Source organism: Wolffia australiana, chromosome 14 (genome assembly GCF_029677425.1).
Source record: "Wolffia australiana isolate 7733 chromosome 14, ASM2967742v1".
In the NCBI taxonomy this organism is placed as follows: domain Eukaryota; kingdom Viridiplantae; phylum Streptophyta; class Magnoliopsida; order Alismatales; family Araceae; genus Wolffia; species Wolffia australiana.
Window position 1 is genome coordinate 2,701,672 of NC_135848.1, and position 24,708 is coordinate 2,726,379.

A 24,708-nucleotide genomic window follows, 5' to 3' on the forward strand; every position below is an offset into this window, starting at 1 on the left:
ACAAGCGATACAATGTGTGGTTTAGATAATTTTTTTTCCAGATCATAGGGGGTCGTATAGAGAGATAAACTGGAGGAAATGAATTAATATGTAGAAAAATTGGTGGAGAAAACATGGATTTAAATTTATAAAATGCTGGTGATCATTTCTTGAGATTTCAATTGCTCTTTCTCATCTTAGATCATTGTGTATGATTATGATTAGGTATGTTTCTATATGTTAAGAGGATAAATAAATGATGAACACTTCGAAACAAGTACATCACCCATATTGAACAACCCAGATTCTGGAGAGCCTTGTCCCATTGGTTAGCCACTAAAAGAGCGTATTTAGAATGAGGTGAAGGGAAAGAGGGAGACCATTTTTATACAGTAGTGATTACGGGCGCAACCTTATATAATTCCCCCACTTTTCTGTGTCTTATTCCCTTTTGTGATTGGTCGAGGGCTCCATAAATTGAATACTGTTATTTTCTTTAAGAGAAAAGTTTGAGTTAGTGGAGGGGTCTAGGATGTAGCTTAAGCCCATCTGTTTGTTCATTTGAAACCCATAAATAAAATATGCCACAACTGGCTAATTTCTACATAATTAACTTAAAACTATTATTAAATACTCAAATCCAATTTAATTATAGTAAATTTATGCACAAATGTAACTTCAAAATATTCATCTAAATTAAAACTGCTCGACATAGCAGTCATTCATGATTAGTTTAAACTGCAAACAATACACACAAAATGACACAATACACATAAAATGACATCATATAGTATAGTTACTAAAAAAATACATTTATTATATACAAATTTAGTCTCTTATCAAATGCATGGAATTACAGGAACAATTATCATGTTATCAAACAACTGTGTAATTGTGTTACCGCGCTAATTAATAGATTAATATCATGATTTTTCCATGTTTATTTACTGTAAAATGACGATATATGCATGCTATTGAACTTAAAATGATCAAATCTATTTTTAGAATAATATTATGAATTTTGGGGTATTTATATCTATTTAAATGAATTTTTAAGTGGGAACATATTTTTTGAAACTTATGACATTAAATTCGTGTATAAAATAGTTTTCTAAGTCTCATTTATAATTTATATATTTTTAAGGTTAAAACTTTTTACAGATTTATTTTCCTGTTTCCACGTGTTGCGACCTTGCACATTTAGATCTTGGTAAATCATTGGCCTCATAAAGTGATGGCCACAAATAATTATTGGGACAAAGAATTTTGCAAAAAATGTCATTGTGGCATCACACATCGCGACGACAGAATGAAAAAGTTATTTATTTTTTTATAGTGTAAGATGACGTGGGCGAATAGAAAAAAAACAAAGATGGTAAATCACAATAAATCTGACCTCATCAATCAAGAAGGTATGTACACATGGTGCTTTTTGATTCAGGGAGAAATGATAATTTTATCATTCAACTATTGAAAGTGCGTACATGTGGCATCATCTAGCTCAATGGGAGAGAATTACATAGGTTATGGCGCCATCTTTTCAGAAAAAAAGACACATTATTCATGGATTCAAGCCACCATTTGGAATGAAAACCAATGTAGAAAATTCAGATTTTATGAAGTTTCTGTGCCATTCTGGCTATCTAATGCACAAAAGGGAAGAAATCTAATTGTTGAGAATTATTCAACTTCAGATATAGATATCTGACAATCCAAAAGGAGTTTCGGGCACAAATTTTGAGGGCTGCGTTGTCTCTATCTCTCCTCTATCCATCGATACACTCCATCTGTAAATAGGCCTCTATCAATGTAAAAGTCATCATGGAATTTCTTCAACTCTAGTAAGCCAAGTGAAAGAAAGTAATTTCAAGATCCATTAAGTTTTCTCGGTGGTCATTGTCAATTAAAGTTAGAAAGTGAGAGAGAATTAGAGGGCCTCTGCTGTTGTCGCAAATCACCTTATCCTGACAGAATATTAGGATCTACGATGAGTCGTCTTGAACTTGGTCATCCTCTTCTCGACGTCATCCATTTGTTCACACTCATCCATCTGCTTCCACCCATTCATGCCCATCCGTACACATCATCCATCCAATTACTCATTCATATCCAACTTTGCTGAGTTATGTACATTGATTATCCCATATAGATTCATCCTTCTCACTTCTCTGTGTTTCTTATTTTATAAAACATCTCTTCTCATCCCCTGCTTACCATCTAAAATTATTTTAGTCAAGTTATTTTACGAGTCAAGGTTCATAAATGTAAGTTTGAGTGGATAAAGTGTGACCTGAGAGGGAGTTGAATTAGGCCCTTTAATTTTTATTCACTCTAATATGGTTAATTATTTTAAACATGTTTCATCTATCTAGGGAATTAGGTAGAGTATAGGGATGACTTGGTTAATTTTGTTAAAACCAAGGCTAGTCCTTAGTGTTGTCCACAAGTATCCAACCCGAGTGAATGATGAACCCTAACCAAGTTTGTGTGAAACCCAAAAAAAAAAAAATCGGTAAAAGAGCGTACGAAGGTCACCAATAAAATAAAATTCTAGTGAAGCTCTACCATCCTCAACCCCGAAACTCTTCCACAGAGTGACGATGCTTGAGCTTCTTTGACTCGGTCCTTAAAGCCTCGTCTCCTTCAACCCCCAAAGCCTTCATCTAGTTGACCCAAAATCTGCGAGCATTTAAAGTTTATTTATTTAATTAATCTAAAACCTCACACGTACTCAGATAATTTTGACCAAATATAGTTCCATGTATATTGGATAATAAATAATCATCGACATTGTGTCAATACAAAATACCTCAAATATTAGTAAAGTATAACAAGATGGTTCATTATACCTTGCGTTTACCTTTATCCATAATTTTTTATTTCCTTCTTGTTACTTCTCTCTCCTATTATATATTGTCATCGATCAATTCTTTATCAATATCTATTTCACCGCCAACTACAGACTTGATATCTTTCTTGTTGTCTCTCTCTCCTATTCTATGTTGACGTGGACCAGGAATTATGTTAGCAGAAAACTCTGTTGAAAAGCCATAGTCAAGAGCTTTCTATTTCTATGGTGATTTTTGCCAAGAGAGAGGGAGGGGGGATTGAAAATTAGGGCTTGATCTGCCTATATGGATTTCAAAATTGAAAGGGGTCAAGACTGTAATATTCACAAATGTAACATTTAAATGCATTTAACACAAGGGATAAAAACAAGACACAATAAATGCTTCAATTTTGAATTTACAGACTTACAACCTTGCCATACAATCTAGAAGCCATAAAAGGTAAATCTAATAATTGCATTTCCTTCATTAAGTTGTCATCAAAATAATTCATAAATATTATTTTAGACATTGGAAACCATCCTATTCAGAATATTATACATATTTATCTTCATTCATCTATATTTAACTCTTATAACTACAAACAATGATCGATGATTCGATGACTCAATTCAACACCCTTGTGATGAACAATTTTGTTGGAAATTTGATGATCAGTTGTCTAATTTGATCTAATCAGCCAAATAAGTCTAATGAGCGAAGGGGTCCATATTTTACTTTGTTGTTTATTATCCAGTGTTATTTTTTCAGGGAACAATACGTGCCTCACTGTCACAAGACTCATGTTTAGAGGGGTGGGGGGTTGAGCTTTTTATTCCGTCCACAATCACCCATTCTTACAAATAATAAAGGGGACCTTTATATAGTCTAGTCTAAAAAAGAAAGAGTGAAAACATAAACTCAATGAATTCATTAGAGAATCAGGAATCCCTTTTTTTAACCAAAAGGGACTATAATTGACACCATGTTGACTCCCTGCAGCTTTATTTACATTTAGGCTCCCTATTTTGAGTATCTGTTTTTGGATTTTTCGTTTTTTGGATAATTAACTTACACCATTTTTGGATCATCCAAAACAAATATCAATGCCTCATTTTGTGGGGTTTATTAGCCATCGAATGTTCAAATTCTTTGTTCACTTTCAAAAAAATTAAAAACTATTTAAAACATTCAATTTAACTTTTTACTTGGACCATTTTATCTACTCTTTTATTCTAAACACAAATCAATTCGTTTTCCCCTATTTAAAAAATCTGTCACCACATCACCCGTCCATACCCCTTGTCATCCTTCACGTAGTCATCATCAACATCTCTGGATTATGGATCAGGGATTCGGACAGATCGTTCGAATGTTCGATCAGATCGGGCATTCGAACGATCGAATCCGAACACTGATCTGTCCAGTTCAGATCCAATTCGAACCCGATCTGCGCATCAGGTTCAGATCGGATTGTTCGAACAAGATGGCTGTTCAGATCGAACGTTCGAATTTGATCCGATTCGAACACCTTTTTCAAATCGGATCGAATCAAATGTTCGAATCCGAATTCGGTGTTCAGTTCGGCTCCTGCAATACTGGGTTAGCCTGCGGCCGCCGGCCATTTGTTTGAACTTGTTCGAACAGTTCAAACAAATGGCCCATCGAATATGAACAAACCATATTGTTCATTTGAAACTTTTGATCGAACGCGAACAAAGGGTGTGTTCGATTGTAAGATTTGAACAGATCAGTTTGAATTGGCATTTGTTCGTTCGAATCTTTCGATCAAGATTCGAACGATCCGATCCGATCTAATCCAATCCAAGATGCCTACTTTGGATGCGACGGAAGACGTGACTGATGACACGTGCCATGCCCTACCCATCAGTAATATATATATATATATATATATATATATATAGTGCCCTACCCAGCAGTAACACAGCAGTTTCATGTATGAGGGTATTTGTGAGATTTCACCATTTAGTCGTTGGAACGCGCCAACTCCGACCATGGTTTGCGCGCGAACGCCTTCACCAGATTTTGAATTTTGGAGAGAGAAAGTCGTTATAGAGAGAGAAAGAAACGGCGTATAAATTTTGAAATTATTTTGCCAATCGGCTTCTGGTTATGCCTTAATTTGTAGGGGGTGGTTGAGAGGAAGGAGGGGGAGGCGGAGCGCAATTGGAGGTTTCTCTACCTGCTCAAACGTTTTCGCGAAGATCTCCTCCGATGCAGGACGAGATCTCGCGCCGCGACGTGATGGAATGGCCGGCGTTTGGTTCAAAGAGAATCATCATTTTGGTAAACAATGGCCGGGACGATCGTCTTGGACGTGATCTACTCTTTCCAGAGAAGTAGGTAACGATGTTTTGAACCGATCGATAAGAAGATACTGGAATTGGTAGATCAATACGAGCTGTCTCCGAAGTAATGCCGCGAGGTTGTTCATTCTGTAATAATTTTTTTTCTTTTTGTTCTTTTTCTTCTTTATCCGAATCTGCGATTTCTCCTAAATTCGGACCTTGAAGAACGGTGATGAATCTGATTGTCGATAGTTTCGACATTTTGTCTCTCATTTTTATTTCTTTCCAGCTCCGAGGAATTTGAGTTATGTTGTCCCATCCTCTGTTTGTACAGGTTGTGTCCGACTTCCCGTAGTCGCTGACAAGAGTGGAGTTGTTTTCTGTCTCTGCTTGTTTTAGGGCAGGAAATACTCGATATCTAGCGGGTGGCAGGGATTTAACGAAAGCATCAAGCAAAACTATCTAAACGGAGGTCTCCATACAGAGTAAAAATGGGGGTGATGTCGAGAAAAGTTTTGCCCATGTGCGGCAGCTTATGCCTCTTCTGCCCTGAAATGCGTGCAAGGTCCCGGCAACCATTGAAGCGATATAAGAAATTGCTAGCTGAAATATTTCCGCCATCTCAGGTTTTCATCGTATTTTATGCTCTTTTCCTCATAATTGCGTAAATCATCTCACAGTCATGCGTTCCAGTTTTACTGCATCTCAATGTTTACTCCTGTTCTTTACTGCCATCCACCGTGAAGCGGACTAACGCTCTATTTTCGGCAGCTTATATTTTATTATGAAAGTGATCCTTTCTCTAAACTAACACAATTTGCGATTATACCGAAATATTTTCAACACAATAATTTCTAAGAGTACCTTTAAATTTCCATGGTGGTTTTATGAACTATAATTTACCTGTCGGGTGATGTTTTCATGCTGTTTAGTTTGCCGATATTTGTTTTTTCTGAAAGGCCTTCTGTAAAAGAAGTCTCATGATGCCTTTTTTGTTTGCCGTGGTGATAATATGTAATGCAAAAAGCATCATGAAGAGATAGTGGCAGGGGGATGGGAGAAACCCACTGCCTTGTGAGTGAAAATAGATAAGACAAGAAAATGTTAGAAGGCTCATTTTATAGTCTCAGCTTCCCTATTTGTAGAGAAGACGAGAACAATTAAATCAAATACAGAGACCCATAAAGCTCTATATCCTTACTTCCAACACTCCTCAATCTGATCAAGGGATTTATCCATTGTCAGCTTGAAGAAAAGACAAGTCCTGTGATGGTCGTCCCCTTCCCCCCCTTGTTTTTGTAGATGGGGGGTAAACATTAATGCTGCTGCTGCTTGTTGGAGACCTACATCTCGAGACCCTCAATATGATAGGTGCTACCAGCCTGCCACAGCCACCTTGCCAAAAAATGGTGTTCGCGCTATTTCAAAAAACAACATAGCCACCGTCATCATTTTGAAATCTACATGAGTAGACAGTCATCGACTCTGCCGCAAAATACAAGACAAAACAAAGTACTGTAATGCCGCCGTTACCATGCTTTGAATGCTTCCCTAGAACCATGGCGCAGGTGATACGATCCCGCCAATCAAGACCGTAATTGGGTTGCTGTAACATAATTGTTCAAAATGGAAATGATACTTCACCTCTTTCACAAGCATCCTCTGAGGGACGAGTAAAGGATGTAGGGACGTAGGGAGAGAGGAGAGAGATGTTCCCGGGGTAGAGGAGAGAAGGAGCGGGAAGGGTGAGGGAGATGACGAAGGATCTCTGGAGAGTGGCCATCGCATGACTGGGGACGACGTCGGGCCTGCCAGCATAGAGAGGGAAGAGTCACAGCCGGGAAGAGGATGAGGGAGAGGGCTACGGAGACTCACAAGTGCAACAAACTTCCTATCTGCTTCCAGCAGGGCATTGCTTAAGTAGGGACCCGAGTGGGCCGGGCCTGTACGTCCCCATTGGACTGCTGACGGGCCTTTCAGGCATAAACCCTCTGACGAATCATATCAGCAGGCATCGCCTCAACTTTAGAAACTTAAGTGATGCAAGGTGGAGTAGAAGACCAAGGTGGCTCCCCACCTTCTCGGCTGCTAAACATGCCACATCCCGCTTCATGTTGGATGAAGACGGAGCCCAGGAAGGAGCCATTTGCTGTCAATGCAGAACAATACTCGCAAGAAACGTTTGCACCAAAGACTGACATGGGCCCCACCAACAGCTCCAGGACTACCTCCATCCTCGGCCAAACAACTGGCTCTTATGACAAGCTTCCCTACCTCATGTGCCTTGCTGTCAATATGACGGATGATGTCAACATCACCTCAGAGAAAAGAGAAGATATAGATAGGGGATACAGCTCTCTCTCGCCACCAACAACAAAGCAGTAGATCTTCCCTTAAGAAGTTACAGCTCTCCTTAGGAGTTCTCCACAACAAACAACAACAAGGGTCTACGGCTCTTCTCGAGAGCTCTTCCCATTACAAAAATGAAGGGGCTACAACTTTCTGATCACCCATGGGTGCTCTCCTCACCACGGAAAAAGTGAAGGGACTATGGCTCCATGATCACCAATGACCACACACAGGAGCTTTCCCCTTCAATCAAGTTCCACCACAGTCAAATCCAGACCAGACTCTCATACCATCTTGGAAAAACGTCATGAAAAAGATAGTGTCTGGGTGATGGGAGAAATCCGCTGCCCAACGAGCAAAAATAGATAGGGCAAGAAAACATTAAAAGGCTCATTTTTTAAATTCTCAGCTTCCCTATTTATAAACAAGATGAGAATAATAAATCCAATACTGAGGCAGATTCCCTATTTGCTCACTATATTTGCTCACTATTCCCTATTTTCTCACTATTTTTGGCAGATTTTGGCAAATCCAATACTGAGACTATGAATGGACTCCTTCCTCTAAACTAACACAATTTGTGATCATCCCAAAATATTTTCAACACAGTAATTTCTAAGGTACCTTTAATCTGACATGCTGGCTTCATGAACTATAATTTACCAGTACAGTGATGTTTTCCTGCTGTGTAGTTTGCTGGTGTTTGGCTTTTCAGAAACGCTTTCTGTATAACATAGTATCATGATGCCTTTTTTTGTCTTGGTGATGATATGTATTCCTTTTTTTAGCTGGTTTATGTTCTGTCTTCAATGGATTCTGTATAACAATGTCTCATGAGGCCTTTTCTGATTTATGTGGTGATGATGTGCATTCCCTTTTTAGGCTGGTTTCATTATAAAAGTCATATACGACCTTTTCTGTATGACTTGGTAATGTGATTCCCCTTTACTAGGATGGAGCGCTGAATGAGCGAAAAATTACCAAGTTATGTGACTATGCGTCCAGAAATCCTTTGCGTATCCCCAAGGTAACCTGTTTGTTATATATGTTTTTAGTCAAGAAAAATGTATGAGATGAAAACATTGAGAACTTAATGATCGCCTTTGATTAGCTCCTCTAATTAAGGGGACAGCTTTTGCATAATTTTTACTCATCTTCTCAAACGAACTAGAACAAAGAGAAATAAGTCCATTTGGGGACATAAGATGAAATTGAGAAAACGACAGAGTGAGAAGGAAAATGAAACTTTGTTGGCTCCAAAATTTCTAAGGCCTCGATTAGAATGTATCAAAGGCAGCGTGGGGCCAAATGACCCTCTGTATTTTCGACCCATAAAGGGGGCCAAACCTAACCCAGCCCACTAAAGGTTATGATTAACGGTGCAGTGTGAGTCATAAGAGAAGGGGAAGATCAATCGAGAGAGCAGGAAAAATCCTCGTAAGTCTTCTGCTTCCTCTTTCCTATCCTTCTTCCACCTTTTCTCTGCCAGCTCCACCCCTAACCCTCTTTCCCTCCTTTCCCCTGCGACCACCTCCAGGAGTAATCAATGGCATGGATGTAGACATTCATGGCAACACAAGTGAGCCACTACAGCTTTACTGGGCTTCCCCTTCCCTATCATCTATTCTTCTTATTTCTGTTAAACACGTAGCCAACCGTTGAAGATTGCTTGATTGTGGAATTCAAGTGTTCTCATTTTCTGAGAAATAAGGTGGTTCTATCACATTATTTTAAAACCTTTCTAATATGTGTAACCGTGGTCACCATTTGATCACTGCAGACTTTAATATAAACATCGATTCTCATCTTGTGACCAAAGGGAGCAATGTTCTGTGAAAAATTGCCAGTAAGAGCTCCCAATTTTGATTAGCATCCAAGGAAAAGAGAATCCTGAAAGTATTCAATTTCAGATCAGGAGCAAGCATGTCGTACAAGCAACCTTATATTTTTTTGTATAGCCTTGATAAACTAATTGAGCCTTATAACATTCAAGTTGATGGTCAGCACGATATTTAACCAAGTATACCCTGTGAAAACCAATGGGACGTTTAACTGGACGAAGGGTAGTCATTTCTCACATTTGATTTACAATACAGGGTTACCTTTTAAGAATCCATAGCTTCCTTCCGCTGGGCCTGAGCGAGTGCCTCCCGTACTAACCATGGGATAATAATTTGCTGAAGATTCATGAGGAAACTTTGATGCGCTGGAGACACGTTCTGATAGAAAATAATATCACTTAGTGTGAACGGTGTAGTGCTAGTTTCACCATGTGAGCCATGATTTGGCGAAGGGATGACATTGGTTGCATCCTCCAAGGGAGTTGTGGTAACTTGTGGTGCACAAGAAAGGGGGGAATCAACTGGTGGAACTTGAATCCATGTCTGGATAAGGTGCCGCGGATATAGGGCTAGGGAACTGGACTGAAGGGTCCAAGAAGGGGAATAAGCCCTACTTACTTTCGAGGCAAGGTCAACTATAGACGTTTCTATTGGTGGGGAACCTAGAGACCAAAGTGGGTGCATGGAGATAAGTGAGACAAAAGACGAGGGTAAGAACACCAGCTAGTGAGGGGATAATTTCGGTGGCCATTGAGGGATGGGGATAGTAAAATTTATGTTCATTGAATGTAACATCCTTAGACATCAAGATATGTCATGTAGGGGAGTGGTAACACTTATACCCCTTCTATGTGTTAGAGTAGCCATGCAAAATACATGGGAGAGCTCGCATATGGACACAAATATGTGCAGCTCTACGGGATGATAAGTTTGAGAATTAGTGGAGTGGGTAGTTGATTAATGATGTAGGTAGAGAGCATGGTAGCTTCACCCAGGAGTGAGGGGTATTACTCTAAATGAGTGATGCCATGTCATTTCCAAGATGTTTCTGAGTTTTTGTTCAGCTACTCTGTTTCAGGAGTTTGGGGACTTGACACTTTGTGAATGATTCGTTGCGCCTTAAAGAAAGCTGTGAGGGCAGAGTTGATGAATTCCCTGCCATTATCTTGCAAAGAGTTTGAATCAACACACCTTATTGGCGATTAATCATAGTAAAAAAGTCTCTGACAATCATGGACAGCTGATTAAGCTTCATCAGGTGAATCCCTGTAAAACGATTGACAACATTGGTAAGTATTAGAAACGAGGGAAAGCCATGTAAATCAGTAAATGGTGCTGGCCTCCACACATTGGACTGGAACAGATCAAATAAACTAGTGGCAGACTTGGAACCAGATAGAAGATAGATGGTACACATATGTTTAGATAATTTACAAACTGGGAAAACAAAAACATCCATACATGAGCCCCTACAACCATCAGTGAAGAAGGTTTATTGTAAGTGAAAGGAGGGATGGGCAAGCTGTTGGTGAAGGAGCCAGGCTTCAGTCTTCCTTAGCCAATGAATTCTTGGGTGTTAGAGCTTCCCCTGCCTTTGACATCATGCAAGACACGTCTGGTTGAGGAGAGCCTAAGTAGTCCAGGACATTGCATATCCTAGCTAATCCGTACTTCAGTCCCGCAACCTTGTCACGAAGAAATGCAACCTTTTCATAATGGTTGAGGAGAGTTGAGTGAATCTGTGAATTGAGATGAGACTGAAATGCAAGTGAGGAACATGTAAGACATGACTAAGAATGCCAAGGAGTTCATTCTTGATACTACCAATACTGGAAACGATAAGGAGAGTATTGTCAGCAGTTTGAACCTTTTTTAGCTATGGCAGATTTCATAAAGTTTGAAAATTAGTTTTAAAGGAGCCATGGTCGGTTGCACCGGAGTCCAGAGTCCATGGTGCTGAGTTTGGAGAAAAATGGCTTATAATAGAAAAGTAGTGGAGCTTACCTAAGTGTGCAAGAGAAGTGGAACTAACAATCTTAGAGGCCATGCACTGGTTCCAAAGTTGATGTGGTTCTGACTGCACTGTGGCCAGCTCAGTTTGTTTTGCAGGATATGCTTTGCCTTCAGTTTGAATCACACCATTACTTTTACAAGTAAGTTTATTGGGCCCAACAGGTCTCCATGGAATTTCCCACAAGTCTCTTTTTTATGGTGGTGTTTGCGACTGTGGCTACACCACAACTGATCTTTGTCCTCGCTCCATTTTCCCTTCGATGGATGCTTCCTTTGCGCTGAAAGTCCAGTGCTAGCATCATTAATGAACCACAATGAATTCAAAATAGTAGGAGTGGTGGCGCGGTCAGGTGGCTAGCAAGACAACTCTCTTCTTTCTGAATCTGAATAGTGGTGCCATCAAACTTCAATTTATTATCAATTGAATAGTTGTACTTTGGCATTTTCAAATTCTGGTCGAAGCTTTTTCAGGCGCTGGTATACTTTAACATGGAGAACATATTGGTGATCCGCAGAGTTCCTTAGGTGGCCGATAAAAGTTAAGTTCTTTCCATTCTGTCTGCAATCCATTAGCATAGTCTATGGCAGAGCGATATTCTTGTAGGAGGGTCATATGCTGACTGACAACATCAGCAATCTGCTATTCATCCTCCCACATTGAGTGCCATTTCTGAATTAGGTCCCACACCTCCATGAGAGAAATCAAAGTCATGATATGACATCAATAAATTGGAGCATAGTGTCTTACAGCCAGCTGAAGAGGATAACCTCTTCGCAAAGCTATTCAGTAAATCTTGTTTAATGGTCTTGAGGGGGAGAAATGGTCAATAGATATTACTGACCTCTTGGATGGAGAGTGTGTTGGACGGAGAGTATTTTGAACGTTGGTAAATATTACGGCCAATGAACAAGTTCCACGGAGTAGTTTGACGCAAGTGAGTATACTACTTATCTCCCATCGTGATCAGTGTAGGTCCCAATTCAGGGCCAGAATTCATTCTCTTTTGAAATCAGATAGGTACTAACCCTAGATAGAGAAATTTATCAAATGATACTTGCCCAATAGAAGACCGGATAGTTAGAACAATCTCACCTGGGACATTAGAAGACTGTTGCCAAATTCTTGTGCTAAGTTAATCTAGAAGTTTTTCCAGGTCGTTGTCTTCATTTGTAGGCTGGAAGAATATTATCAAAGGGTTGTCAGTGGGGCAAAACATCGTTGACACGTCAATTTTCTTCTGACAAAATATGGCAAGGGCGCTGCTAGCAGAAGACGTGCATGCAAATGACTTGCACGGGGCAGATGTAGTTAACCAACAGGCTTGGTGGATTTGTTTGCGTGCAGGTTGTCGTTCACCAAAATGGCAAATTACCGCGGATGGCGCTGACAGAAGGCACCATTTACCAAAGCAGGTTCACCAAAGTAGTCTTTGTATACAACGTCGTTCACTGGCAAGGCAGATTGCTGTGAGGCAAAGCATCGTCGACAGAAGACTTGCAGGCCAGAGTGCACCGACAATGCAGACCGTGGTCTTTGACGATGGCGCTGACAAAGGGTGTGCAGGAAGGAGGACATTAGTGAGAAGTGTAGAAAGTGGTCGTTCTCTATAGCAGCTCAGTCCTGAGCTCCTCTTACACTGTGCTCTGATTCCATGCATAAGGAAGAAGAAAGAGAGGAGATGATGGAAAAAAAAGGGGCAGAAAACACCTTTTCTCTATTCAGTTCAAGGGACATATACAGGTTGTCACTGTGCTGAATGAAGTATGACCCACATAGAGTTACAAGGATAATATAATGGGAAGATTTTTCCTCCAACTAGATGTAGCACGTGGGTCCAACGTCCAACATCATAAAAATTTTGTCAATTCTTTTTGACCTCTTGAGGCATATAAAGAGCATAGGCAGAACCAGAAGTGAAAAAGGGAGGGACATACTATTCCGGTTAAACAACTTGTCACAATAATTTCTATGAACTTTTTTTTGCAAAAATAAAACTTTTGAAGTTGACTCTAGAGTGGGGAGCATAAACATGTCTTGAGGAAATCATTAGGTTTTACAAATAAGCCACATTGGGATCCAGAGGTTTCATTGAGGATTTATTTACTGAAGTTTTTGTATTTCATTGATACGAACCAGCTGGTTCGTACAGGGGAGAAGACGGTGGAGGGAGAGTGAAGGTGCCGGGGTGGACGTCGGCGTGTCGGGATGGACTACGGCAGGGCGGGATCGGCGGAGTGGACGTCGCCGAAGAGCTTGACGGAGTGGACGTCGTCGAGAGAGAGAGGAGAAGAGACTACTAGAAGAAACAACTCAATACTTCATGTCCTGCCCTCCCACAATGAGGGCTATATACTTAAAGGAAACGTAAAGGAAATATTAAAAACGAAAATGCCCCTAGTGGGCTTACTGGATTGTATCAATTACTCCCCCCTTCAAAACACAGCTTGTCCTCAAGCTGGTGGGTCGTCGTCTGTTGTCGGTTCGGCGGGGATGTCATCGGCGTGCGGGGTGTCGTCGGGCATGACAATGTGGATGTTGAGCGTTTTGAAGCATCGATGCCCTGGCGAGAACTTCTCGTTGCACTGATAGCACAGGCCTTGAGCCTTGGGGGTGAGGAATTCCCCTTCAGTCAGGTTGAGCCGGCGAGGGCGGTTGGACGGGCTGCAGTTGTTGGGCGTCGGCGTGGGTGTTGAAGCCGTGGGGTCCTTGAGGGCGCCGGCATCGGAGTTGATGGTTGGGGAGTCCTCGATTTCCTGGAGGATTGCTTCCGCTTAGAATGCAATGTCGATGAGGTCGTAGTGGTCTGAGGGTGACAGCTGTTGATCTCACCTCGGATCTTGGGCTGCAAGGCGGCGTAGAGGGCGTACATGGTTGTTTCCTCGGCAAGGTCGGGGAGGTAGCCAACCAGGCTCATGAACTCGGACACCAGCTCATCCACGGTGCCCGTTAGGCGCAGGTTGACCCGGCGGCGGTATGCGTCGCGGGGTTTAAGACCAAATCGCCGATTAAGTTGGCGCTTAAGGTCTCCCCAACTCTGGAACCCGATGCGATCGTCGAGGTAGCAAAACCAGGCAGACACAGTCCCGTCCAAGCGAATCCGTTCCGCATCATCCGCCGGGTAGGCCTGGAAATATTGTTCGACGCGTCGTAGCCAGCGCTTCGGATCTCCGTCCGTGAAGACGGGAAGGTCGGCCAAGCGGTGGCGGTGTCCTGAGGGTGGGTGCCCGGCACGTCCCTGGTGGCCCCGAACTGGACATCCTCGGGGTTGGTAGTCAAGCTCGTAGTCGTCGTCCCATTTGTCGTCATCAATGGTGTGCACTGGTCTGCGATCGTGGAGGGCATGACTGGTGGAAGACGAGGCTGCGGCGGGGCCCCTATTGTTGTGGCCGAATATCGAGGGCATTGTCCCCGCGTGGGTTTAAGCGGGTTGCTTGGAGTCCTGGTTGACCAGGCCGACGGTATGGGAAGATCGGTCGTGCCAGTGGCAGATCTGTCTGGGCGAAGCCACGGGGGCGGGAGGGGACAATGTCTTGACGAGTGTATCTGAGGTCGTCCCCCGTGTACGAACCGGCCAGAGGGCCAATGGGGTCGGTCTCTGGTGTTAGACCCATTGCCGGCCCGTTCAGAGGGTCACCCTCTCGATCTGGGTTCTCGGGGGCCCAGAATGGGTTCGTTGTGGGCAAATACCCCCTGTGGGACCCGTTTTTGGGGTCGCCCGCCAGCTTCACGCTGGGGGGCTTTCTCACGGTGGAACGGGCCGGATGAGCCCTCCCCTGGGGCCCGACTCGGCCTAGGGCAGACGCTCTGGTCGAGCGGCCCCTAGGGCGAGACCCCACCGACAGCGGCCGTCGTGGGGTGGGGAACGCCACCACTAGAGTTGGTCGCGACCGTGGTCGCCCTTCTTCCTTCCCCTCCTAGGGGGCGGGCCGTGGCGCGGCCCAAGGCTACCGGAGTGGCGGCGGTGGCTCTTGTAGGGGTGGCCACGGCTCCTGTACGGGTGGCAGCAGCTTCGCCCTCGACTTCCAGATGGGGGGGGGGTCGTGCCTGCAGGTGCCCTTTCGGCGAGCGATGGCCAGAGGGCAGTGGAGGAGGTCGGTGCGAAGACAAGAAGTGTCGGAGCCTCGCCAGCCGGGGGGGGCTCCGAGGGCGGAAGAGGCGTGGGCGGTGGTGGTTCTGCCGGCAGAGGCGGTTGGAGTGTTGCCATTGCCGTCTCCAGTTGAGCGGAGACAACCGCCACGAGCTCGTGGGTGACAGCCCCCACCACGGCTCTGAGCTGCTCCGACCAGGCCTCACGGTGGCGCTCCAGACCTTCTTAGAGGGCTTGCAGGGTGGTGGCCTGAGCGACCTCGAGGGCGGCCACCTTGGCCGCCAGAGCTTCCAAGGTTGGGAGTGGAATTTCACCGGATCCCGTGGAAGCCGGGGCAGGAGCCGCAAGCGACGACATTGGCCGGGGATGGCGGCACCGGTGCGGTGACAGCGGCGCGGAACGGCTTTGATACCAGTGATACGAGCCAGCCGGTTCGTACAGGGGAGAAGACGGTGGAGGGAGAGTGAAGGTGCCGGGGTGGACGTCAGCGTGCCGGGAAGGACTACGGCAGGGGGGGATCGGCAGAGTGGATGTCGCCAGAGAGCTCGACGGAGTGGACGTCGTCGAGAGAGAGAGGAGAAGAGACTACTAGAGGAAACAACTCAATACTTCATGTCCTGCCCTCCCACAAGGAGGGCTACATACTTAAAGGAAACGTAAAGGAAATATTAAAGTCGACAATGCCCTTAGTGGGCTTACTGGATCGTATCATTCATCTATAATTTTCTAAATTTGCATTTATATTCTCTCCAGAAATCTAGCATATTTATTTTTTTTCTATTTAACTTTATAAGGTTGAGATTTGGCAATGCCTTGTCATAGTTTAATGTGAAAAACTGTTGTTATGCCTTCATCATTAAATTTCAGGGACATGAATTTACATTTGTCAATTCTTTCTAAGAGCCTTGTGATAAAAGACATAATTTATTGTTTTTTAGCAGATATACCCTGTGAAAGTTCTGAAAATTTGTGAGAGTTGTGAATAATCTGAAATAACATCAAAACTCCAATCTTTGTATTAAAACTTGAATTTATTATCTTAAAATACATTTTTTTCTGACTATTTGAGCTATGTTGAATTTAGCCTATTTTGTCTTCTTATGGTGATGGCATCTTGACGCATAGATAACTAGCTACTTGGAGCAAAAATGTTACAAAGTACTGAGGAGTGAACATTTCAATGCTACCAAGACTGTCGTGTGCATTTATCAGAGATTATTAATTTCCTGTAAGGAGCAGATGTGAGTCATTCATAAAAATCATGATTGCATTCTTTGTCCACACAATCCTGATATTTTATGTTATTCTTTATCGTGAATTATAGAAACCTATTATTCTCGTAACATTAGCACTTGTGATGTTCACTCTTCTGTTTGAGTTATATTTCAGTCTAAATTTCTTTTGTCATGCCTTATTTCTCGATTATATTTAAGTATCCATTTCCTTTCCTAACCTTAAGATTCACTTTCTACATTTTCACTTTTTGCTTGCTTATTCTTGGGTATCCACGAAGAGTTATGTCATTTGATTCTTTCAAAGCACAAAACACTAGTATTTTAATCTTAAAACTCCTCAGTGAAGACACATGTCACCTGCATTTTGTTCAATTAGAATTAAAATTTTCTCTGGAGAGAAATCACCACTCCTCTTGCTGTTATGGGTTGACTTAAATGTGTAGATTTTGGATCATAGCTGATAAGTCCCTCGTGTACTCAAAAGAACCTTGAAGAACTTGTAACAATGTTTTGAAGTTGCGACAAGGATAGTGAAGAGAGAAGGGAAGTAGAGCGGAGATGAGGAAGGTCCAGCGGGCTGGACGACGCCGTCGAGTAGGCGAGATGGACAACGCCTGAGCTCGGGTGCTCCAAGCTCCGTCGCAGGTCTGGACATCTGCGAAGGCGATCGGTTCGGAGAGGAAGAGATTAAGACGGGAACTGTCCAAGCACTTGCTAGGTCAAAACCCAGCTTCTCTATTCTGATAGCCGGCTTAAGTAAGCCCGGCTATTGGGCCTTCGTCTTGGGCGGGGGGCGATGCTCGTAGATGCGATGATGAATCGCGTCAGGACTCCCCCCTAATGCGACCAGCTTGTCCTCAAGATTGAAGATGGGAAACTGATGCCGTAGTTGGTCGGCTCATTCCCAGGTGGCTTCAAAGTCCGAAAGTCCCTCCCAGTGCGTGAGAACTTGGAGGCGTTGGCCGGACAGGCAGAAAGCTGTACTCCGTGTTGGAGTGACTACCCATTCGTTCGTTGCCGAGAGGCCTACGGGGATTCTTGTCTGCCTTCTTCCCCTCAATTTGTCCTATTTGACATATACCGCTGGGGCGATATCCACCCTAGTGGGCTCTGCTTCATTGCCCTATGGAGCATGCTTCTGATTGGACCAGGGATGTAGACCCAATTATATCCATATTTTTGACATGTATGTTAGCTGATGCAGTTCTTTGATTTTCCATGTCACTAGAAGACCTTTGAGTGTTTATATGGAGTACATCATCTGGGAATGCAGAGGTGGAGACGTACCCACTCACGAGTCAGCAGGAAAGCTGTTAAGCTACATTTTTTTTTGCTTGCAAGTGACAATGCTGGAAAGCTGTTAAGCTAGGGTGTGGAATTCGGTGGGATGAGGATTTATGGATGGTTTTCTGGCCGTGCAGGAGATTGCGCTCCGACAGATTGGTGGTCTTTGAACAAGATGATATCTTCCAAAGAGGATGCATGGACAAGGCAGTTTGTGTTGCAGCGAAGTGGAAACATATTTGTGATGAGTTTGAATGGGGGTTCATTTCAGTGTATGGCCCTGTAAACAATGCCTTGCAGGCCTCTCTTTGGGAGAAGCTGTATAGAGTGGTATTTGGCTTCCAAGGGCTTCCACTACTTTTCGGCGGCAATTTCAACATAACGCTACAAGTATCGGACTGACTTGATGGGAGCTGCTGGCCAGGACCCGGGTTCAACAGATTTTCAGTCTTTTATTTTAGATGCTGAGCTTCAAGAAATGTGAAGTAAAGATTCTATCTAGACATGGAGAACCACAAAGGGCCATGATATGAACTTTCCCCGCTTGTACCAAAGTGGGTGTGGAAGCTTACTTAGTCCAATAAAGTGCCAGAACACGTGGCAGTCAAACATAGTTGACCAAAGGGCCTTCGACCCTATATAAAGAGGGCATTTCCAGTAAAGATGGTGTGCAAGAAGTTTGCTACGATCAAGAAGGCTGGAACTCGGGATTGCAATCTTGATTTCGGAGGAGAGGAAGACCGATCTGGCGTCCCTCCATTCTACAGTTCTTTCCTTTAACGTTTCCCTTTCTAGTTATCTGAGAGTGAGAGACTGATATGGTTCGATTGTCTGTCTCTCTCTGGAAGTACGCACATTGTTGGCTTATATCTGATCAATTGTTTGACGATTCAAGGATCTTAACAGACCCCACATGCTATAAAATCAATTTTTTTGGGTGACTTCTTGTGCTCGCTCCTGAGGCCATTATCAGACCATGTCTCCATTTTGCTGTAGACACATATTTCAAGATGGTCGAATCCTGGCTGCTGGAAGGGGGTTCAAGAAGCAATTGGAGAATGGGGGTCATTGTAGTTTGGACAGGGTGCGGCCATGCTCAGGCTGGCTACAAAACTACAAGGCTTTGGGAACATCTCATGAGATTTAGGAAACACATTCGGGAGGAGCAGAAAGTGAATAGACGCCATGGTAGGCCCCAAACAGTTGGATGATTTCGAAGATGCAAGAATCTTATTGGTAATTGAGTTGAAGGAGCAAAAGAACCGAGAAAAGATAGCTTAGGAGGATAGGAAGGTGGAGATTGATTGGAGAGAAAGATCACGACAAATGTGGCTAAAAGGGTTGATGCCAATACTATATTTTTCACCTTACGGTGAATGGAAAGAGGAGATCAAAACAAATCCTAAAGGTGCAGGTGGGAAGTCAGGATTGTGTCATGGGCAACAGTGAAAGCACTGGCGCAGCATTTTCACATTTTATGGAGATGGTGGGTAAAAAGCAAATAGAAATGGAGTGGTCGAGGGGTCAACAGGGTGATGTGGTAGCAACAGGTTGATTTGGTGAGGCCCTTCGTGGTGGACCAAGTAAATTGGACAATTAAGTGGCTCAATGGAGAAGGAGCCTTGGGTCCTGACAGCTTCCTAGTGTTCTTCTTCTACGAGTTCTGGGAAATGGTTAAAGTAGAGGTTATGGAACATTGGAGGAGTTTAGACGGGGAAACTATGACTTGGAGCATCAAAACAGGTCACATTTATTTCTTCGGCCAAAACGCCAAGGGGCCATTAGAGTTGGCGACTTTTAATCCGTTTCATTTTCCAATTCTATCTGGCTTATCATGGCAAAAATTTTAGCCAACATACTGCAGGAGTACCTCTCTAGACGTGCAGACTCTTTGTAGGCCCTTGTCGGATGCAGCCCTTGCCCTTGCAAATGCTGAACTTTGCTTCGGAATGATCATCCTCTGTCTCCTTGGTAATAAAACAGCTGCACATTTTGGGGGCATGTGGTGTGGTCCTCCGTGCGCTCTGACTCTTTCTTTTAATTGGCTATTGAACTCAGCTATGACAAATAAGTGGGCACTTATCTTTCTTGCAGCATAGGCAGCTAGTATTATCAGATTCATGTCAGAAACATTGATTTATGAAGATTCAAGTAACTTAGTTTATTGAGAGTTTTTGAGAGAGGAATAATTTAGCCTTCGTTGAGGAAACTTCAATGCATTAACTCTATGATTATCCTCTTTATTCATTGTCAATAAGAGCCTTCCATGAAATAGATTAACAAAGGGAAAGTGTGTCTTGACACAACGGAAATCACATTCCAAAGGCAGCAGAGTTTTGCCCATGTTGCCAACATTCTGATTCAAAACATTATTGATATGGTAAATGAGATCTCACAAACATGTTCACACTTTTCCATTGACATACTATCTTTCAGTCAATGGTTCCCTTCCTCTTGTCTCTGTTCATGATAGCCTGACCATTGATTTAATCGATTTGTGAGATTCTTTTGCTTCCAAGACTCAAACAGAGAAAAGATATAAGAATTTCCCACTGGTGATTCTTCTATACTGCTTTTTGATAATTCATTTCACCTAATTTTTAACTGTTCGATGCTCAGCGGCTTATCCTTTTCGGTATGTATGACAGGTCACTTTTCTCAAGTAGCTTATTCAGTATTATATCCACCCTGCTGGATCAAACACGGCAAGAAGAGATGCGCATTATTGGGTGTCAGTTACTTTTCAATTTTGTGAGAAATCAGGTTGGACAACCTCTTCCCAATGGCATATATTACATGACCCTTCATGATATACACGAGTTTCATGATGTTTTCCGAATCATAGATTTTCATTTTTCATCATTGATCATTTTTCACTTTTGTAGGTAGACGGTATTTATATGTCGAATTTGGAAAGCTTAATCCCCAAACTATGTGAGCTATCACTAGAAATTGGAGAAGATGAGAGAGCTCAACCACTGCGATCGGCAGGATTGCAAGCCTTGTCTTCAATGGTACTTAGTGTAAATTTTTTGAATTAGAAACGAATTTTTTTTTCAACCTCTTTTTCTTCTACCTTCAACATCAGATTCCTACACATCTGACCTTATGGGAGATATTCTTCATGTATAATTAATTGTTTGATATAATTCTCAGGGGACCACTTTTTTGTGATTATCTCATCATTAAATTTATAACACTCAATAATTGCATTTATATCTTTTAATTGGCAGATCTGGTTCATGGGTGAATACTCCCACGTTTCTGAAGAATTGGACAATGTAAGTTGCTTTTTTACTACATTTATTACATTCAATTAGTGGCATATGTGTGCTTCTTAGTGTGCGATTTTAGAGTGGATGAAGAATTCTGTTTCATTATTTCTGACCATCCTGTATTCAACCTGACCTGTGGACATTTTACCACTCTAAATAATTCTTTGAATTTGGCCATGACTTCATATAACTAGGTTGTGTCAGTAGTCCTTGAAAACTATGCATTCAGCCACAAGAAGGATGACTGTCACGATAATAACAATGAAGCACTTCCAAATAATTGGGTACAAGAGGTTCTTAAAACTGAAGGCCATATCTTGTCTGGATATGCTCTAGTTATGAAGGCTCCTTCATGGAGAAAGATGACAAGTGTCCAAGGAGAATTAAACGTGACAGCGTAAGGACTCAAACCAATGAAACATTCTTCTGTATTCAAACTTTTCATACTTTATTTCCCAAGATCTGTTATAAAAATAAACGAAATGTTAAATTGAACCTTAACAGGGAAGAAGCTGGGCTGCCAATCTTCTGGTCTAGAGTTTGTGTTTACAATATGGCCAACCTAGCCAAGGAGGCCACAACCCTTCGAAGAGTTCTGGATTCTCTTTTTCGATACTTTGACAGTTGTAATCAATGGTCTCCAAGTAAAGGGCTTGCTCTTCCAGTATTGTTGGATATATTATCAATTATGGAAAAATACGGTAGGTGGTTCTCGCAATTTTTCTATTTCTTTGGAATCCGATCATGTTTTTTTTCCTGTGTTATGTATGCCATCTCATATGTGAGTGTGATTCTCTCGCGAACGATTCAAATGATTGGATCTTAATTCCTTTTCAGGACACAATGAACATATTTTAATATCAATATTGATCAAGCATCTTGATCACAAGTCGGTGGTGAAACAGCCTGAGATGCAGCAGGACATTGCTGAAGTTGGCACTCACCTTGCTGAGAAACTGAGCAGTGAGCCTTCAGTTGCTATACTGGGGGCAATAAGTGACCTCATGAGACACCTGCGCAGAAGCATGCACGAATCAGTAGATGGAGTGAGGATGGAAGATGACGTAATCAAACCAAGCAGAAAGTTTCATGCCTCCGTGGATGAATGCCTCGTACAATTGTGCAACAAGGTAGATAAATTTTCTTTTTGAGTTTTTTTTTATCTTTGGATCTAGAGATTCTGTTAGGTTTAAGTTCTATTTCCCCTTAGTTTGGAGTATAACCTCCTTTATTTGGATTCAAATTGTTGAGCAATATTATGCATTAACTGAGGATTTTTTTTTCATAGCATATGTAGTAATGTGGGGAAATTTTTTTCACTGAGAGATATTCTAGATCCGCCAAATAACTTATGCCTTTTATGACATTTTACAAAAAAAGGTACGGTTAATAATCCTGCTGGTACCTAAGGCATTAAAAGAACTCCTAATAACTTATTAGTTACTTCAATGATATATTTGATCTTTTAGTTAGGGAGATGACAGGATGGGGGGTTTTCATTTGGCTAGATTGTGCTTCATCTTTTGTTCTGTTTGCTTATATGTTGTCAATCACGCTGTCAAAATATTGTACACCTAGTCCTTTCCTGTTTCCCTTTCTTCTTGCCATTCACCATTCTCCCCCCACCCACTCATGAGTCTCCCCTCCAACCTTAAACCGTCCTGCCCTCCTACTGTTCACCATGAACCCCCCCCCCCTTCTTCCACACAGGCCATTCACCAACGTGGCCAGGACAGAGGCGACAGGAGGACTCTGCCACAGCTTGATGGCCTAGTTGGTGGCAGGATAGGAGATTGGGCTAGCACTAGAGGGCTGATAGCAAAGATGAAGGCTAGTTGATGATAGAAAGGGGTTGCAACAGAGAGGTCAGCACTTAGGGCGAAGGGTGCAAAGTGAGGAGACTAGGTTGACAATGGGGGTTGACAGTGCTCTCTTCTCTACAGAGTGGCCAGGCACCAGCATAGGAGACGGGCTGAAGGTAATTGTTGGCAGAAAGGCCAGCTTGGGTTGATGGCGGACGCACTACTGACAGTGAAGGGTTGAGGATGATGACGAAGAACATTCTTTTCACCTTAGTGCTCAATGGTGACCAGTGGAGACAATGGAGAATCAAGGAACCCAAAAATGGGGGCCCGGTAAACAGGATCACAACCAAAAATATGGCAGTAAAGGTGGTTGAGCAGCCAACCAACTGGTCATTAGAGGGATCAAGTGGAGCTCCAATGAGGAAATAGCAATGGTTGCACTAGAGGAGGAAAATAGTATACATAAAGAGGTGGTGGGAATGAATACGACACCCCAACTTTGCTCACAAAGATGTTGGTGTATGGCATCATTTCTTCCGTGGTAGAGCGGCTATACACAAGGGAGGCTCTCAAGAACAAGCAATGAATGATCCCTGGGAAAGACAAGGTCAAACGATTGGCCCAAGACATGAAGAGTTCTCCAAGCCAGGTTCTAGCAGAAGGTGGACAAGCATGAGGGGGGCTGGGTCATTGTGGAGTCATGTCAAATAAAGTCTAAGCAGTTCTCAAGGGGAGAGAAATAGACAGGTTGGGAAAGGGAGCGGATTTGCTTCTAATGCTTGGAGGGTGATAGAAATCTGATGTGATTCAAATATTTCCCAACATTTGTCTGGGTCTATCTACAGACATGTTGGGAAGGGTGGCCCACCCATTCGGCCAGTGGCATGTAGGTTGAAGTAAAAAATAGCCTACATAATTAGGGTCAATCTTTTGGTCCATCTTTTAGTGGGATAAAGCCAAGATAAACTCAAAATTCCATCAAGGCAAAGGTCTGGAAGGGGATGGAAGTTGACTATCTCCAAATGTTCTTGGAGTTGCAGTCAAAGGTTGGGAAAAAATTCAGCGCCACATAATATGTCTGTTATCACGAAACTGATTCAGTATGGTGAAATCAGCCCTCTTCACTACCCTAGGTTGTGTGCCAACTCATTGTCTGTGAAGTAATAATGCTTGCTTAGGCCACATCGACGCCTCTTTATTCTTGCTGGTAATGGCATTCGTAGATGCAACTTTGAATCAAATCAAAAGATGGGCAAAATTTCAAGAGCATGTCAGAAATGCCCGAAGGGTATCAGCTCCAGTTTGAGTGTCCGTGACAAAAACTTCAGGAGGCAGAAAGGAAGACCCAATAAGAGCAGCAACAAAGCAACGGGCGCTTAGGAGGCAGGAGGGCAATGCGGCAGAGTGAGACCGAAATACATGGAAACCTACTTTGATTTTTGCCGTGCAGGTGATGTGGTGGGGACCTCCCGAACGCCAGAGGACGTTAGACAAGAAATATGGAAGATATTCCCATCATTATGTCTGGAGAAACTATGGATACTTGACTCATGTCATAGTATCCATAGTATGTCGCGGGACTTTGACACTCAGCGGAGGCGAGGAGGTCCAATGGCAACAAGTTCTACATGTAGGAAAGAGAGAGAAGCATCTTATTGATATATTAGAAGCTCGAGGCGTGGGGATGGGCAGATGGGCCACA

The 24,708-nt window shown here is 42.8% G+C and overlaps 1 protein-coding gene across 2 annotated transcripts in view; it reads left to right on the forward strand.

The window, feature by feature from the left end:
* Positions 1-4,961: 4,961 nt before the first annotated feature.
* The window catches only part of LOC144711941 (protein SEMI-ROLLED LEAF 2-like), a 31,214-nt gene continuing 11,467 nt past the window's right edge, over positions 4,962-24,708 (forward strand). Inside the window, exons 1-10 of one of the 2 annotated variants that reach the window (XM_078586102.1) lie at positions 4,962-5,253; positions 5,451-5,742; positions 8,418-8,492; positions 16,533-16,648; positions 20,575-20,689; positions 20,812-20,940; positions 21,160-21,207; positions 21,396-21,598; positions 21,706-21,902; positions 22,039-22,331. In XM_078586102.1, the coding sequence (XP_078442228.1) occupies positions 5,608-5,742; positions 8,418-8,492; positions 16,533-16,648; positions 20,575-20,689; positions 20,812-20,940; positions 21,160-21,207; positions 21,396-21,598; positions 21,706-21,902; positions 22,039-22,331 (1,311 nt within the window). In that variant the 5' untranslated portion in view covers positions 4,962-5,253; positions 5,451-5,607. The remainder of the gene's footprint in view (positions 5,254-5,450; positions 5,743-8,417; positions 8,493-16,532; positions 16,649-20,574; positions 20,690-20,811; positions 20,941-21,159; positions 21,208-21,395; positions 21,599-21,705; positions 21,903-22,038; positions 22,332-24,708) is intronic. The other variant, XM_078586103.1, reaches the window with a different exon arrangement.